This window comes from Cetorhinus maximus, chromosome 2 (genome assembly GCF_964194155.1).
Source record: "Cetorhinus maximus chromosome 2, sCetMax3.hap1.1, whole genome shotgun sequence".
NCBI classification, from domain to species: Eukaryota; Metazoa; Chordata; class Chondrichthyes; order Lamniformes; family Cetorhinidae; genus Cetorhinus; species Cetorhinus maximus.
The window spans coordinates 227,106,802-227,123,710 of NC_135880.1; the positions used below are offsets into that span (position 1 = coordinate 227,106,802).

The window sequence follows — 16,909 nt, forward strand, 5'->3', positions numbered from 1 at the left end:
CACAAAGTGGGGTGACTGGGAAAGAGGAGGGAACCAAGAGACAGGGAGAGACTGGAGATAACGGATGAAACCAGGAAAGAGGGAGGGTGACTGGGAAAGGAGCAGGGGGACCAGAACTGGGGGGGATTTGTGGAGATCAGAGAAAAGGAGGGGTGATGGGGAAAGCCGTGTGTGGGGTGGGGAATTCTCATCTGTTTCATCAATGCCAGTTAAGGTAATTACTTGTGACCTCTGCCCTCTGAGAGGAGAAGATTCATCTTCCGCTCTAAACCCAGGACTTACACACTGAAACTCTGCACTGTTGAAATGCACTGAGTAAAACTACGCTCAGATTTAATATACAACACTCAACTCCCTCAGCATCCTCCTACTTTTAAACCTCAATCGTAGTGACCCACTGATACTGATTTATCTAATTCACCATTACTCAGCTGCTGTGGAGCTTCACTTGGTTTTCCAAATTTTATAAAATAATGTCATTTTCATCCCACAATGTTTGCTGATGAGAGGGTTTGCTGGTATTCGCTACCTCCAGTGCGTGTAACTTATGGATAGGACACTCCATGGGATGAAATAGATTTCCACAATCGTGTAATCTGCCCGTGTTTAGCTTCAGTAACTGAGCAGCTGAGTTTGCCAAGAAAAAGAAAACTCCCACGACACTGTTCCCATCAAACACTCCCAGGGCAGGTACAGCACGGGGTTAGATACAGAGTAAAGCTCCCTCTACACTGTCCCCATCAAACACTCCCAGGACAGGTACAGCACGGGGTTAGATACAGAGTAAAGCTCCCTCTACACCGTCCCCATCAAACACTCCCAGGACAGGTACAGCATGGGGTTAGATACAGAGTAAAGCTCCCACTACACTGTCCCCATCAAACACTCCCAGGGCAGGTACAGCACGGGGTTAGATACAGAGTAAAGCTCCCACTACACCGTCCCCATCAAACACTCCCAGGACAGGTACAGCACGGGGTTAGATACAGATTGCTCAATCTCCAACTGTCCATTCCCGGATTGATCATTGTCAGACTGTACATTCAGATACAGGGTAAATCTCCCTGTACACTAAGAATTCTCAGGGCAGGGACAGCACTGTTTAGTTCAGTTTTATCCAAGACTGGGTTTCTCTCCTCGCGTTCTTTTCCTCCATCATGGGGCTATCACCACAAGTGTGCTGACACAGCAGGGAGCACATTCCACACTGGAAAAATCACTCTGCTCCTAAGACCAAAACAAACATAGACACTTCCTTAGGAAATTGGAACATTCCCGGTTAAACTATGGAACTGGACCCTCCCTTCATTGTTCTGTTAACGTTTAAATATTTCCTAAAATAGAGGAAATAATGATTGCATCATGTCGTCTCTTCAGATACAGAGTGACACTTCACATCATCACAGCTGTTATACTCAACAGTGGCCTCAATCCCAACATCCTGCTGCAGTTACAGAACTTGAGAAACTGAACTGGACTAGCCATATAAATACTGTGGCTACAAGAGCAGGTCAGAGGCTGGGAATCCTGCTGTGAGTAACTCACCTCCTGACTCCCCAAAGCCTGTCCACCATCTACAAGGCACAAGTCAGGAGTGTGATGGAATACTCTCCACTTGCCTGGATCAGTGCAGCTCCCACAACACTCAAGAAGCTTGACACCATCCAGGACAAAGCAGTCCTGCTTGATTGGCACCCTATCCACAAACATTCACTCCCTCCGCCACCAACACACAGTAGCAGCAGTGTCTGTACCATCTACAAGATGCACTGCAGGAACTCACCAAGGCTCCTTCGACTGCACCTTCCAAACCCACAGCCACTACCACTTAGAAGGACAAGGTCAACAGATAGATAGGAACACCACCACCTGGAAGTTCCCCTCCAAGCCACTCACCATCCTGACTTGGAAATATATCGGCTGTTCCTTCACTGTCGCTGGGTCAAAATCCTGGAACTCCCTCCCTAACAGCACTGTGGGTGTACCTACACCACAGGGACTGCAGCGGTTCAAGAAGGCAGCTCACCACCACCTTCTCAAGGGTAATTAGGGATGGGCAATAAATGCTGGCCCAGCCAGTGAGGCCTACCTCACATAAATGAATAAAAGAAAATTTCAGGAGATTCCAGAGGCAGCCCCACAGGTCTGGGGTCAATCTGGGAACAGACTAGAATAAGTAGTATGGGAATTCGCAGTCTGGAGATTGTCTGGCATTCAGCTGTCTGGGATGAACAGCTGTTTGACTGTCATTTTGTTGGAGATGGCCATTGCCTGACACTTGTGTGGCACGAATGTTACTTGCCACTTATCAGCACAAGCCTGAATGTCCACCTCTTGCTGCATTTGGACATGAACTGCTTCAGTATCTGAGGAGTCGTGAATGGTGCTGAACTTTGTGCAATCATCAGTGAACATCCCCACTTCTGACCTTATGATGGAAGGAAGGTCATTGATGAAGCAGCTGAAGATGGTTGGGCCGAGGACACTACCCTGAGGAACTCCTGCAGTGATGTCCTGGAGCTGAGATGACTGACCTCCAACAACCACAACCATCTTCCTTTGTGCTAGGTATGACTCCAACCAGTGGAGAGATTTCCCCCTGATTCCCATTTTTGCTAGGGCTCCTTGATGCCACACTCGGTCAAATGCGGCCTTGATGTCAAGGGCAGTCACTCTCATCTCACCTCGGGAGTTCAGCTCTTTTGTCCATGTTTGAACCAAGGTTGTAATGAGGTCAGGAGCTGAGTGGCCCTGATGGAACCCAAACTAGGCATCAGTGAGTAGGTTATTGCTAAGTAAGTGCCACTTGATAGCACTGTTGATAACCCCTTCCATCACTTTGCTCATGATAGAGAGTAGACTGATGGGGCGGTAATTGGCCGGGTTGGATTTGTCCTGCTTTTTGTGTACAGGACATACCTGGGCAATTTTCCACATAGCCGGGTAGATGCCAGTGTTGTAGCTGTACTGGAACAGCTTAGCTATGGGTGCGGCAAGTTCTGGAGCACAAGGCTTCAGTACTATTGTCCGGATGAGGTCAGGGCCCTTGTCTTTGCTGTATCCAATGCCTTCAGCCGTTTCATGATAAACGTGGAGTGAATCCAATCTGTGACACTGGAGACCTCTGGAGGAGGCCGAGATGGATCATCCACTAGGCACTTCTGGCTGAAGATTGTTGCGAATGCTTCAGCCTTATCTTCTGCACTGATGTGCTGGGCTCCTCCATCATTGAGGATGGGGATATTTGTGGAGTCTCCTCCTCCAGTGAGTTGTTTAATTGTCCACCACCATTCACGACTGGATGTGGCAGGACTGCAGAGCTTAGATCTGATCCGTTGGCTGTGGGATCTATCGCTTGCTGTCCATTAGTCCTACACCTCTGTACTTTTCCTTTTCCATCCATGTTTTCTCCTTCAAATATTTATGCAATTTCTTTTGAAAGTTATTGTTGAATTTTCCTCCACCGTCTTTCAGGTCTTGCACTCCAGATCAGAACAACCTGATAAACAAAATAAATTCTCCTCATCCACCCCCCCTCCAGTTCTTTTGCCAATTATCTTAAATCCGTATCCCTTGGTTACTGACCCTCCTGCCACTGGGAACTCTTTCTCTTTATTTACTCCTTCGAAACCCTTTATAGTTTTGAACACCGCTATTCCCTTACTCACCCCTGTCCCTCAGTGGCTCTGGTGTTGGGATGGGTTGAGGCCAGGCAGGAGTTCCAGTCCTGATTGTTAAGCAGTGACTGTGAGGTATGTACACCAGGCCGGAGTGTGCTATTTCTCATCGCTGAACACCTTGTGCTCTGGGTTCACACATGAAGAACTGGGTGAGGTTTCTCATGCCTGTAGCTTTGGACTGGAGCAGGGCTCAAAACCGTGGGAAAGGGAGGAATTGAAACAATGGGATTGATGCTTCTGGGCAGGCAAAGAGGATGCAGGGGAACAAAAGAATGACATACATTTATATAGCACCTTAAATCTCTTGGAACTGTCTCACCCCTACTTCAGAAATAATGGGAGTTGGTTTGACTCTTTATAAAGCAGATGAAAAAAGTTTTCTCATCTCTTGCCACCTACATTTCCATTGATTTCACTATCACATAAAACCACTGCATTAAATTAACTTGAAGAGCAGTGGCTATTGATCTGTACTAAAGACAGCAGCCATTCTGTGCAGACAGGAGCGATTGGTGTATACGGTGTTAGTTGAGGGGTGAATGTTGGCCAATTCCCGCTCTTCAAATCTTTTGGAGCGGACATCAATATTACTCCCGTTGATTCCAATGATATGATAATCAGGCACTCCACAAACAGGGAGGCAATCGGCTCCGCTAGATTACTGCCCAGATACCAAAAGTGAAAGCCCTCCCCCACCCTGTCCCTGGGGTCACTCACTTCCACCCCAAACCGTCTGAGGCAGATCTTAACCCCACTTACTGTCACTTGCTGCGATTATCCAGTATCGTGCTGTGAAGCCCTGTCCCCCAACACTTGGGTCTGATACAAAAGAAACTTTAAGCCTGCTCGTGTTGGTATTGACAGTGGGAGGGGCAGCATTCCCACATAACCTGTTGAGAGGGAACCACAAAGTGTTATAAAAATGGAACTCAGATACTCACAACCTCCCTGCACAGTGTACCCCGAACAGTGTACTCTGAACAGTGTATTCTGAACAGTGTACCCCGAACACTGTACCCCGAACAGTGTACTCTGAACAGTGTACCCCGAACAGTGTACCCCGAACAGTGTACTCTGAACAGTGTACCCCGAACACTGTACCCCGAACAGTGTACTCTGAACAGTGTACTCCGAACAGTGTACCCCGAACCGTGTACTCCGAACAGTGTACTCTGAACAGTGTACCCCGAACACTGTACCCCGAACACTGTACTCTGAACAGTGTACCCCGAACAGTGTACCCCGAACAGTGTACTCCGAACAGTGTACTCCGAACAGTGTACCCCGAACAGTGTACCCCGAACAGTGTACCCCGAACTGTGTACTCTGAACAGTGTACCCCGAACAGTGTACTCCGAACCGTGTTTCCCCCGAACTGTGTACTCCGAACTGTGTACTCTGAACAGTGTACCCTGAACAGTGTACCCCGAACAGTGTACTCCGAACAGTGCACTCCGAACAGTGTACCCCGAACAGTGTACCCCGAACAGTGTACTCTGAACAGTGTACCCCGAACAGTGTACTCCAAACAGTGTACTCCGAACATTGTACCCCGAACAGTGTACTCTGAACAGTGTACCCCGAACAGTGTACTCTGAACAGTGTACCCCGAACTGTGTACTCCAAACAGTGTACTCCGAACAGTGTACTCCGAACAGTGTACTCTGAACAGTGTACCCCGAACAGTGTACTCTGAACAGTGTACCCCGAACAGTGTACTCCGAATAGTGTACCCCGAACAGTGTACCCCGAACTGTGAACCCCGAACAGTGTACTCTGAACAGTGTATTCTGAACAGTGTACCCCGAACACTGTACCCCGAACAGTGTACTCTGAACAGTGTACCCCGAACACTGTACCCCGAACAGTGTACTCTGAACAGTGTACCCCGAACAGTGTACCCCGAACAGTGTACTCCGAACAGTGTACCCCGAACTGTGTACCCCGAACTGTGTACTCCGAACCGGGTTTCCCCCGAACTGTGTACTCCGAACTGTGTACTCCAAATAGTGTACCCCGAACAGTGTACTCTAAACAGTGTACCCCGAACAGTGTACCCCGAACAGTGTACCCCGAATTCTGTACTCCAAACAGTGTACCCCGAACAGTGTACCCTAAACAGTGTACCCCGAACAGTGCACCCCGAACCGTGTACCCCGAACAGTGTACCCCGAACAGTGTACCCCGAACAGTGTACCCCGAACAGTGTACTCCGAACAGTGTACCCCGAAAAGTGTACTCCGAACAGTGTACTCCAAACTGTGTACCCCGAACAGTGTACTCCAAACAGTGTACCCCGAACAGTGTACCCCGAACAGTGTACCCCGAACAGTGTACTCCGAACAGTGTACTCTGAACAGTGTACCCCGAACAGTGTACTCCGAATAGTGTACCCCGAACAGTGTACCCCGAACAGTGTACCCCGAACTGTGTACCCCGAACAGTGTACTCTGAACAGTGTATTCTGAACAGTGTACCCCGAACAGTGTACTCCGAACAGTGTACCCCGAACAGTGTACCCCGAACAGTGTACTCTGAACAGTGTACCCCGAACAGTGTACTCCGAACCGTGTTTCCCCCGAACTGTGTACTCCGAACTGTGTACTCCAAACAGTGTACCCCGAACAGTGTACTCTAAACAGTGTACCCCGAACAGTGTACCCCGAACCGTGTACCCAGAACAGTGTACCCCGAACTCTGTACTCCAAACAGTGTACCCCGAACAGTGTACCCTAAACAGTGTACCCCGAACAGTGCACCCCGAACCGTGTACCCCGAACAGTGTACCCCGAACAGTGTACCCCGAACAGTGTACTCTGAACAGTGTACCCCGAACAGTGTACTCCAAACAGTGTACTCCGAACATTGTACCCCGAACAGTGTACTCTGAACAGTGTACCCCGAACAGTGTACTCTGAACAGTGTACCCCGAACTGTGTACCCCGAACAGTGTACTCCGAACAGTGTACCCCGAAAAGTGTACTCCGAACAGTGTACTCCAAACTGTGTACCCCGAACAGTGTACTCCAAACAGTGTACCCCGAACAGTGTACCCCGAACAGTGTACCCCGAACAGTGTACTCCGAACAGTGTACTCTGAACAGTGTACCCCGAACAGTGTACCCCGAATAGTGTACCCCGAACAGTGTACCCCGAACAGTGTACCCCGAACTGTGTACCCCGAACAGTGTACTCTGAACAGTGTATTCTGAACAGTGTACCCCGAACACTGTACCCCGAACAGTGTACTCTGAACAGTGTACCCCGAACACTGTACCCCGAACAGTGTACTCTGAACAGTGTACCCCGAACAGTGTACCCCGAACAGTGTACTCCGAACAGTGTACCCCGAACAGTGTACCCCGAACTGTGTACTCTGAACAGTGTACCCCGAACAGTGTACTCCGAACCGTGTTTCCCCCGAACTGTGTACTCCGAACTGTGTACTCCAAACAGTGTACCCCGAACAGTGTACTCTAAACAGTGTACCCCGAACAGTGTACCCCGAACCGTGTACCCAGAACAGTGTACCCCGAACTCTGTACTCCAAACAGTGTACCCCGAACAGTGTACCCTAAACAGTGTACCCCGAACAGTGCACCCCGAACCGTGTACCCCGAACAGTGTACCCCGAACAGTGTACCCCGAACAGTGTACTCTGAACAGTGTACCCCGAACAGTGTACTCCAAACAGTGTACTCCGAACAGTGTACTCCGAACAGTGTACTCTGGACAGTGTACCCCGAACAGTGTACTCTGAACAGTGTACCCCGAACAGTGTACTCCGAATAGTGTACCCCGAACAGTGTACCCCGAACAGTGTACCCCGAACTGTGTACCCCGAACAGTGTACTCTGAACAGTGTATTCTGAACAGTGTACCCCGAACACTGTACCCCGAACAGTGTACTCTGAACAGTGTACCCCGAACAGTGTACCCCGAACAGTGTACTCCGAACAGTGTACCCCGAACAGTGTACCCCGAACTGTGTACTCTGAACAGTGTACCCCGAACAGTGTACTCCGAACCGTGTTTCCCCCGAACTGTGTACTCCGAACTGTGTACTCCAAACAGTGTACCCCGAACAGTGTACTCTAAACAGTGTACCCCGAACAGTGTACCCCAAACAGTGTACCCCGAACTCTGTACTCCAAACAGTGTACCCCGAACAGTGTACCCTAAACAGTGTACCCCGAACAGTGCACCCCGAACCGTGTACCCCGAACAGTGTACCCCGAACAGTGTACCCCGAACAGTGTACTCCGAACAGTGTACCCCGAAAAGTGTACTCCGAACAGTGTACTCCAAACTGTGTACCCCGAACAGTGTACCCCGAACAGTGCACCCCGAACAGTGTACCCCGAACAGTGTACTCCGAACAGTGTACTCTGAACAGTGTACCCCGAACAGTGTACTCCGAATAGTGTACCCCAAACAGTGTACCCCGAACAGTGTACCCCGAACTGTGTACCCCGAACAGTGTACTCTGAACAGTGTATTCTGAACAGTGTACCCCGAACACTGTACCCCGAACAGTGTACTCTGAACAGTGTACCCCGAACACTGTACCCCGAACAGTGTACTCTGAACAGTGTACCCCGAACAGTGTACCCCGAACAGTGTACTCCGAACAGTGTACCCCGAACAGTGTACCCCGAACTGTGTACTCTGAAGTGTACCCCGAACAGTGTACTCCGAACCGTGTTTCCCCCGAACTGTGTACTCCGAACTGTGTACTCCAAACAGTGTACCCCGAACAGTGTACCCTAAACAGTGTACCCCGAACAGTGCACCCCGAACCGTGTACCCCGAACAGTGTACCCCGAACAGTGTACTCTGAACAGTGTACCCCGAACAGTGTACCCCGAACTGTGTACCCCGAACAGTGTACCCCGAACAGTGTATCCCGAACAGTGTACTCCGAACAGTGTACCCCGAACAGTGTACCCCGAACTTTGTACCCCGAACAGTGTACTCCGAACTGTGTACCCCGAACAGTGTACCCGAACAGTGTGCCCGAACAGTGTACCCCGAACAGTGTACCCCGAACAGTGTACTCCGAACTGTGTACCCCGAACAGTGTACCTGAACAGTGTACCCGAACAGTGTACTCCGAACAGTGTACCCCGAACAGTGTACCCCGAACAGTGTACTCCGAACAGTGTACCCCGAACAGTGTACCCCGAACAGTGTACCCCGAACTGTGTACCCCGAACAGTGTACCCCGAACAGTGTATCCCGAACAGTGTACTCCGAACAGTGTACTCCGAACAGTGTACCCCGAACAGTGTACCCCGAACTGTGTACCCCGAACAGTGTACTCCGAACTGTGTACCCCGAACAGTGTACCCGAACAGTGTACCCGAACAGTGTACTCCGCACAGTGTACCCGAACAGTGTACTCCGAACAGTGTACCCCGAACAGTGTACCCCGAACAGTGTACCCGAACAGTGTACCCCGAACAGTGTACCCGAACAGTGTACTCCGAACAGTGTACCCCGAACAGTGTATTCTGAACAGTGTACCCCGAACACTGTACCCCGAACAGTGTACTCTGAACAGTGTACCCCGAACACTGTACCCCGAACAGTGTACTCTGAACAGTGTACCCCGAACAGTGTACCCCGAACAGTGTACTCCGAACAGTGTACCCCGGACAGTGTACCCCGAACTGTGTACTCTGAAGTGTACCCCGAACAGTGTACTCCGAACCGTGTTTCCCCCGAACTGTGTACTCCGAACTGTGTACTCCAAACAGTGTACCCCGAACAGTGTACTCTAAACAGTGTACCCCGAACAGTGTACCCCGAACCGTGTACCCCGAACTGTGTACCCCGAACTCTGTACTCCAAACAGTGTACCCCGAACAGTGTACCCTAAACAGTGTACCCCGAACAGTGCACCCCGAACCGTGTACCCCGAACAGTGTACCCCGAACAGTGTACCCCGAACAGTGTACTCCGAACAGTGTACCCCGAAAAGTGTACTCCGAACAGTGTACTCCAAACTGTGTACCCCGAACAGTGTACTCCAAACAGTGTACCCCGAACAGTGTACCCCGAACAGTGTACCCCGAACAGTGTACTCCGAACAGTGTACCCCGAACTGTGTACCCCGAACAGTGTACTCCGAACAGTGTACCCCGAACAGTGTACCCCGAACAGTGTACCCCGAACAGTGTACCCCGAACAGTGTACTCCGAACAGTGTACCCCGAACAGTGTACCCCGAACTGTGTACCCCGAACAGTGTACTCCGAACTGTGTACCCCGAACAGTGTACCCGAACAGTGTACCCGAACAGTGTACCCCGAACAGTGTACCCCGAACAGTGTACTCCGAACTGTGCACCCCGAACAGTGTACCCCGAACAGTGTACTCCGAACAGTGTACCCCGAACAGTGTACTCCGAACAGTGTACCCCGAACAGTGTACCCCGAACTGTGTACCCCGAACAGTGTACCCCGAACAGTGTATCCCGAACAGTGTACTCCGAACAGTGTACTCCGAACAGTGTACCCCGAACAGTGTACCCCGAACTGTGTACCCCGAACAGTGTACTCCGAACTGTGTACCCTGAACAGTGTACCCGAACAGTGTACCCGAACAGTGTACTCCGAACAGTGTACCCGAACAGTGTACCCCGAACAGTGTACCCGAACAGTGTACTCCGAACAGTGTACCCCGAACAGTGTACCCGAACAGTGTACCCCGAACAGTGTACCCGAACAGTGTACTCCGAACAGTGTACCCCGAACAGTGTACCCCGAACAGTGTACTCCGAACAGTGTACCCGAACAGTGTACTCCGAACAGTGTACCCCGAACAGTGTACTTCTTTCTTAGTTGAGGTACCTCCTGCTGCACTCACCTGAGCTGATATTCCAGGTATGGCACTTGCCTGACCCCTATTACACTGGTACATGGAGAACCCTCAGTCTAATCCTTCCCTTTCCCTCACTTTGCATAAAATTATTTAACACTTTTGTGGAACCCCTGACTGCACAGAAACATTTTATTATTGTTTTTCAAAATGCCATTTGTCACCACGAGAGGGCACATGTTCCCTCACTCACTTTTCCAGAACCACTTCATCCAGTTCAGGGTCGTGGGGAGCCAGAGCCTCTCCGGACCGGCAATGGCCGTGAGGCACGGTCCACCCAGGACAGGACACCAGGGCACACACTCTCTGGGGGACAATTTACCGCAGCCAATTCACCTAAAGCAGCGCATCCTTGGATGGTGCGAGGAAACCAGAGCACCTGGCCAAACCCCACACGGACACAGGGGGAACATGCAAACCCCACACGGACACAGGGGGAACATGCAAACCCCACACGGACACAGGGGGAACATGCAAAACCCACACAGACACAGGGGGAACATGCAAACCCCACACGGACACAGGGGGAACATGCAAAACCTACACAGACACAGGGGGAACATGCAAACCCCACACGGACACAGGGGGAACATGCAAAACCTACACAGACACAGGGGGAACATGCAAAACCCACGCGGACACAGGGGGAACGTGCAAACCCCACGCTGACAGACACCCGAGGTCAGGATCAAACCTGGGTCGCTGGAGCTGTGAGGCAGCAGCACTAACCACTGCGCCACCATGTCACCCCAGAACATGTTCACACTGTGATCCAGTGGCCCACGGAACATGGGATTTCTCAGTTACTGAGAGAGCAGGAGGGAAGGCAGGGGAAAGAAATGATTAAAATCCCATTTGCCCAGACGATATGGTGGAGGGAGTGAAGTATTGTAATAAACACAAGCAAACGTCTGAAACTGCAGGTTACCAACTGGTCAGGTCGCACACATAGTTACCAGAGAGAAAGGGAAGAAAACAAGAGTGAGAGGGAAAGCAGGTTCTAAACTCTACATCTATTTAACCTAACACTCAAAACTTTAAATAAAATAACAAACGACAGGGAGAAAGCAGAATAAGGAGCTGAAGAGAATTTCTGAGCTGTTAGGGGGTCACTTTAACCTGAGTTGGGGAGCTGAGAGTATGGGGAGCAAGGCTGTATTTATACCTACTAACCAGAACTGGGCAGGATCCATATAGAACCAGCATTGACTTCCAGCCAGTAAACTCCCTTCGAATGACCCCAGATTCACTGATAATTGCCAGAGAGTTTATTTTTAAAGCACAGTCGTGTTTTTTCTTGGCAGGTTGGTGACTGACCTCGCTATCTGGTGAGAGTGAAGCCCGTCCCCTGCCTCCTCATGAAGGTCCAGACGGTCAAAGTGGCAGGGAGACTGCCCCTCAATGTTGAGTGAGTCGATTTTCAACTGGATCACGGAGCCCAGCTCTGCCACAATCCACCAGACACACACCAGGTTTGCCGGATACTGCGCTGGATACCGGGGGCTGGAAAATGAGCCCTGGGGGTTTTGAAAGACCCCACCGCACACTGTGAACGGAGAAAGCAAGATTCAGTGCAGCTGCTGATTAACTCCGTGCTGTACCTGCCCTGGGAGTGTTTGATGGGGACGGTGTAGAGGGAGCTTTACTCTGTATCTAACCCCATGCTGTACCTGCCCTGGGAGTGTTTGATGGGGACGGTGTAGAGGGAGCTTTACTCTGTATCTAACCCCATGCTGTACCTGTCCTGGGAGTGTTTGATGGGGACAGTGTAGAGGGAGCTTTACTCTGTATCTAACCCCGTGCTGTCCCTGCCCTGGGAGTGTTTGATGGGGACGGTGTAGAGGGAGCTTTACTCTGTATCTAACCCCGTGCTGTACCTGCCCTGGGAGTGTTTGATGGGGACAGTGTAGAGGGAGCTTTACTCTGTATCTAACCCCATGCTGTACCTGTCCTGGGAGTGTTTGATGGGGACGGTGCAGAGGGAGCTTTACTCTGTATCTAACCCCGTGCTGTCCCTGCCCTGGGAGTGTTTGATGGGGACGGTGTAGAGGGAGCTTTACTCTGTATCTAACCCCGTGCTGTACCTACCCTGGGAGTGTTTGATGGGGACAGTGTAGAGGGAGCTTTACTCTGTATCTAACCCCATGCTGTATCTGTCCTGGGAGTGTTTGATGGGGACAGTGTAGAGGGAGCTTTACTCTGTATCTAACCCCATGCTGTACCTGTCCTGGAAGTGTTTGATGGGGACATTGTAGAGGGAGCTTTACTCTGTATCTAACCCCGTGTTGTACCTGTCCTGGGAGTGTTTGATGAGGACGGTGTAGAGGGAGCTTTACTCTGTATCTAACCCCGTGCTGTACCTGTCCTGGGAGTGTTTGATGGGGACAGTGTAGAGGGAGCTTTACTCTGTATCTAACCCCGTGCTGTATCTGTCCTGGGAGTATTTGATGGGGACGGTGTAGAGGGAGATTTACTCTGTATCTAACCCCGTGTTGTACCTGTCCTGGGAGTGTTTGATGGGGACAGTGTAGAGGGAGCTTTACTCTGTATCTAAGCCCGTGTTGTATTTAATATTGGGAACGTCATTGTACAAAGGATGTAGAAGCAATGGAAATGGTGCAGTGTAGATTCACTAGGGTGATACCAGGGAAAAGAAGTTACAGTTTTAAAGAGACTCTAGAAGTTTGACACAGTGATGTGACTTGTGCATGAAACAAAAACAACCATCAGTTCAGACATCAGATAAACATACTCCTTCTGAAATCATTATGGGCAGAGAGAAGTCATGTGACTGAAGTAACCATTTTAAAATCTCTTTTATACAAACAACTAATGGCAGAAGCAGGGGGAGTCTGGAAAAGCTGCCAATGCAGCAGTAAGGAGCTCCCTTCTCTCCTCCCCCAAGTTAAGACCCTCTCTCTTACAGTTTAAAAATCCAGCACAGAGATAGTGAATTTTCCATTGAAAGGAACCTCAGGTATAAAACGCATTGGGCAGGATTTTATGTCCTGAGGGCAGGGACGCACTCGACCTGATCAAGCACGAAATAGTGTGCGATGGTGTCGGGCGAGTGTCCTGATGTCATCACGCGATATTTCGGTCAGTGGGCGCGTGTGAGAGTTGGCAGTGCGCCCGCTGACAATTAAGGGGCCTATTAAGGCCATTAAAGTTTCAATTAACTTTTCACTGCCCGTCCAGCTTTACGTTTGGTGGACGGTGAATTGGCCCCTGCAGCCTTTGGAATTTTTAGGAAACCCCATCCACAGGTGGGATGAGGTTTCTGACATTAATTGTTAAAAATGTTATGACATAATTCTTATTATGTTTATGTTCATCTGAGTGAATCCTATGTGGGAACATTTTTGTCCGATTTTCAAAAGCTTTATTTTTGATTTCAATATTGTCCCTGAGGCAGCTCCGTGTCTTCAGGGGGCTTTTCAGTGCCGTGTTCCCCCCGACACGCACAGGCGTTTCTGCTCGCACCCCCCCTCCCACCCTCACCCCGGCAACCCTGAGCTTTTCAACACGCCTTTCACACTGGCTGACCGTTAATTAGCCAGTCAACGTGAAATCATGGTCGGGGGCCAATCGTGGGTGGTAGACCATTCCCCAGCCCGTCCACCACGCCTGCCCAACAACCCAAAAATCTCACCCTTTGACCTCTGGAACAGGCGGATTACGGATTAAAGAGAAATTGTCTCCGGCAATTGCAGTGATGTGGGCTTCAACTCAACTCCTGGAATCTGAAGGAACTTGGAAAACTCTCTGCCACACTCATGGTGACCAGCCAAGGACCCATAAACTGTGAACTCCCAAGTTTTTTATCTTTCAGCATTGAACTATAATTTGGCTAAGAAAGGAACTACCTACAGTATAACCTGTAAATTTTGCATATGTGTGTGTGTGTGTGTGTATGTGTGTGTGTGTGTGTATATGTGTGTGTGTATGTGTGTGTGTGTATATGTGTGTGTGTATGTGTGTGTGTGTGTATATGTGTGTGTGTGTATGTGTGTGGGTTTCTGTGTGTGTATATGTGTGTGTATGTGTGTGTGTGTGTATATGTGTGTGTGTGTTTTGTGTGTATGTGTGTATATGTGTGTGTGTATGTGTGTGTGTATATGTGTGTGTGTATGTGTCTGTGTATGTGTGTGTGTGCATATATGTGTGTGTATGTGTGTGTGTGTATATGTGTGTGTATGTGTGTGTGTGTCTGTGTGTGTGTATATGTGTGTGTGTGGGTGTGTCTGTGTGTGTGTGTGTGTATATGTGTGTGTGTGCGTGTCTGTGTGTGTGTATGTGTGTGTGTGTGTATGTATGTGTGTGTGTGTGTGTGTGTATATGTGTGTGTGTGTGTGTGTGTATGTATGTGTGTGTGTGTGTGTGTGTGTGTGGTGAAAGTTTGAGTGCAGGTTTATCTTGCTATCTTCACCTGGGTGGGTTTGTAACTCATTAAAAATTCACCTTTTTTGTTTTAAACCTCAAGAATGCCTGTCAGACTCCTTTCTTTGCAACCAATATGTAAATGGTTAAATACAGACATTGAATAAAATTCCTTTATACTTATAAATTCACAACAAGCCCTGTTAAAGTCAGACTTGGGGTAGTACGATGGTGAGTTGTTTGTACCCCTCCTCCTGTGGCCGGAAGTTTTGTTTTCACTTGAGCTGAGAAGAACGAGGGACAGACTGATAGAAATCTTCAAGATAATAAACGGTTATAATAAGGTAATTCGCGATGGGCTGTTTCCATTGGTTGGGTAATGAGGGGATGAAAAATTAAGATCGTCACAGAAAGAGTTAGGGAGGACTTACAAAAAATGCTGTCATTCAGAGGATAGTTAGAATGTGGAATTCTCTGCCACAATTTATTGTTAAAGCAAAGTCCATGAAGTGAATTAGATAATTGCTTGAAAAGAGGATACGAAAGGGAGGGGGAGTTAGCAGGGAAATGTTTTGATGTTGGAAAGTTGTACAGAGGTAATAATACTCACACGGTGATGGTGTTAAGGTCCATGTTGGTGCAGTAACTGCTGAAACATTAGGATTTCGCTGGATCATGTTCTCAGAGCCGGCAGTAGTGACAAAGGAAGAGTCTGTAAAGAGGCTGATAAAACTCTTATTGTCATCGTTTTGGGCAGTGCTCATTTCCCCAGATTGATTTTCTGATGATTCCTGAATAATATATTCTACAGAGAGAATTGAATGGATTAGGGCATTACCAAGTGTAACAGCCATAGCAAGAGACTTTTCACACAGAGTTAGACAGGACAGTGCGACGGTGCAGAGTTTTGGACACCTGAGTTGTGCTATGGATTTGGAGGGAGCACTTTGGACTCTCCCCTCCGTTCAGTCTCAGTCCCAGACCAAGGTGTCTGCAAGCAGGCATGGGGGAAACCGGGAAGGAAAGGAGTGTCACGGATGAATTGTTAGAGTCTCGTAGAATCTGGTCTGGCCTACAGGACAACACTCTCACCTCTGACACTTTGGAGCCTTGAGCACAAAATCCAGGCTGACACTCCAGTACAACACTGAGGGAGCCCTGCACTGTTAGAGCTGCTGTCTTTTGGATAAAGCTGTCAAACCCAGGCTCTGCGGCTGTGAAAGGCCACATGGCACTATTCAATGAAGAATATGCAAGTGCTCCCTGGCGTTCTTGCTAATATCAACATCACCAAAACCATTATCTGGTCATTAACTCATTGCTATTTGTGGGATCTTGCTGTGTGCAAATTGACTACATTAAACAGTAACTCCACTTTAAAAAGTCTTAATTAGCTGTAAAGTGCTTTAGGATGTCCTGAAGCTGTGAAAAGCGTTATATAACTGCAAGTTCTTTCTTTCCGACATCCTTGGTGATTTGTCAGATGGATTGGAGAGAAAAGCTTCAGCTGAGTGTTCAGAGAGCCGCTGGTAAATCGTACATTTACCTCACCGTTCAACCACTGAACTTCCTCTTTTCACAAACGCCCTCCTTTAACTTCACCCCTTTCTTAATCCCTTTCTTCAAAATTCATTTTATCCACTTCTTTTTATTTTTATTTATTTTTATACATTTATTCATTGTTTTATCCCCTTTTTATCCCTTTTTCTCCAACCACTGGCCCTTCCCCCACCCCATCCCCAGCAGGGCCACATCTGTTACTTGGTCCATGTTGTCCTTTCACAGAGTGCTGACCCTGGTTCTGCACTGGAGGTGGTTCAGAGGAGGTTCACTAGATTGATTCCAGAGATGTGGGGCTTGTCTTATGAGGAGGGATTGAGCAGTTTAGGCCTATACTCGCTAGAGTTTAGAAGGATGAGAGGGGATCTAATTGAGGTATATAAGATGCTAAAGGGGATAGACAAAGTA

General features: G+C 49.1%; 1 protein-coding gene and 1 long non-coding RNA gene across 3 annotated transcripts in view; one reads left to right on the forward strand and one right to left on the reverse strand.

The window, feature by feature from the left end:
• LOC144671623 (uncharacterized) overlaps positions 1-16,909 on the forward strand; it is a 1,108,978-nt gene that overhangs the window by 435,166 nt on the left and 656,903 nt on the right. The gene's annotated exons all lie outside the window — the stretch shown is intronic.
• The window catches only part of c1qtnf5 (C1q and TNF related 5), a 179,145-nt gene that overhangs the window by 156,446 nt on the left and 5,790 nt on the right, over positions 1-16,909 (reverse strand). For both annotated transcript variants that reach the window (XM_078533355.1, XM_078533348.1), the window contains exons 4-6: positions 15,552-15,746; positions 11,879-12,107; positions 4,440-4,570 (exon numbers count right to left, since the gene is read on the reverse strand). In XM_078533355.1, coding sequence (XP_078389481.1) covers positions 4,440-4,570; positions 11,879-12,107; positions 15,552-15,746 — 555 coding nt within the window. The remainder of the gene's footprint in view (positions 1-4,439; positions 4,571-11,878; positions 12,108-15,551; positions 15,747-16,909) is intronic.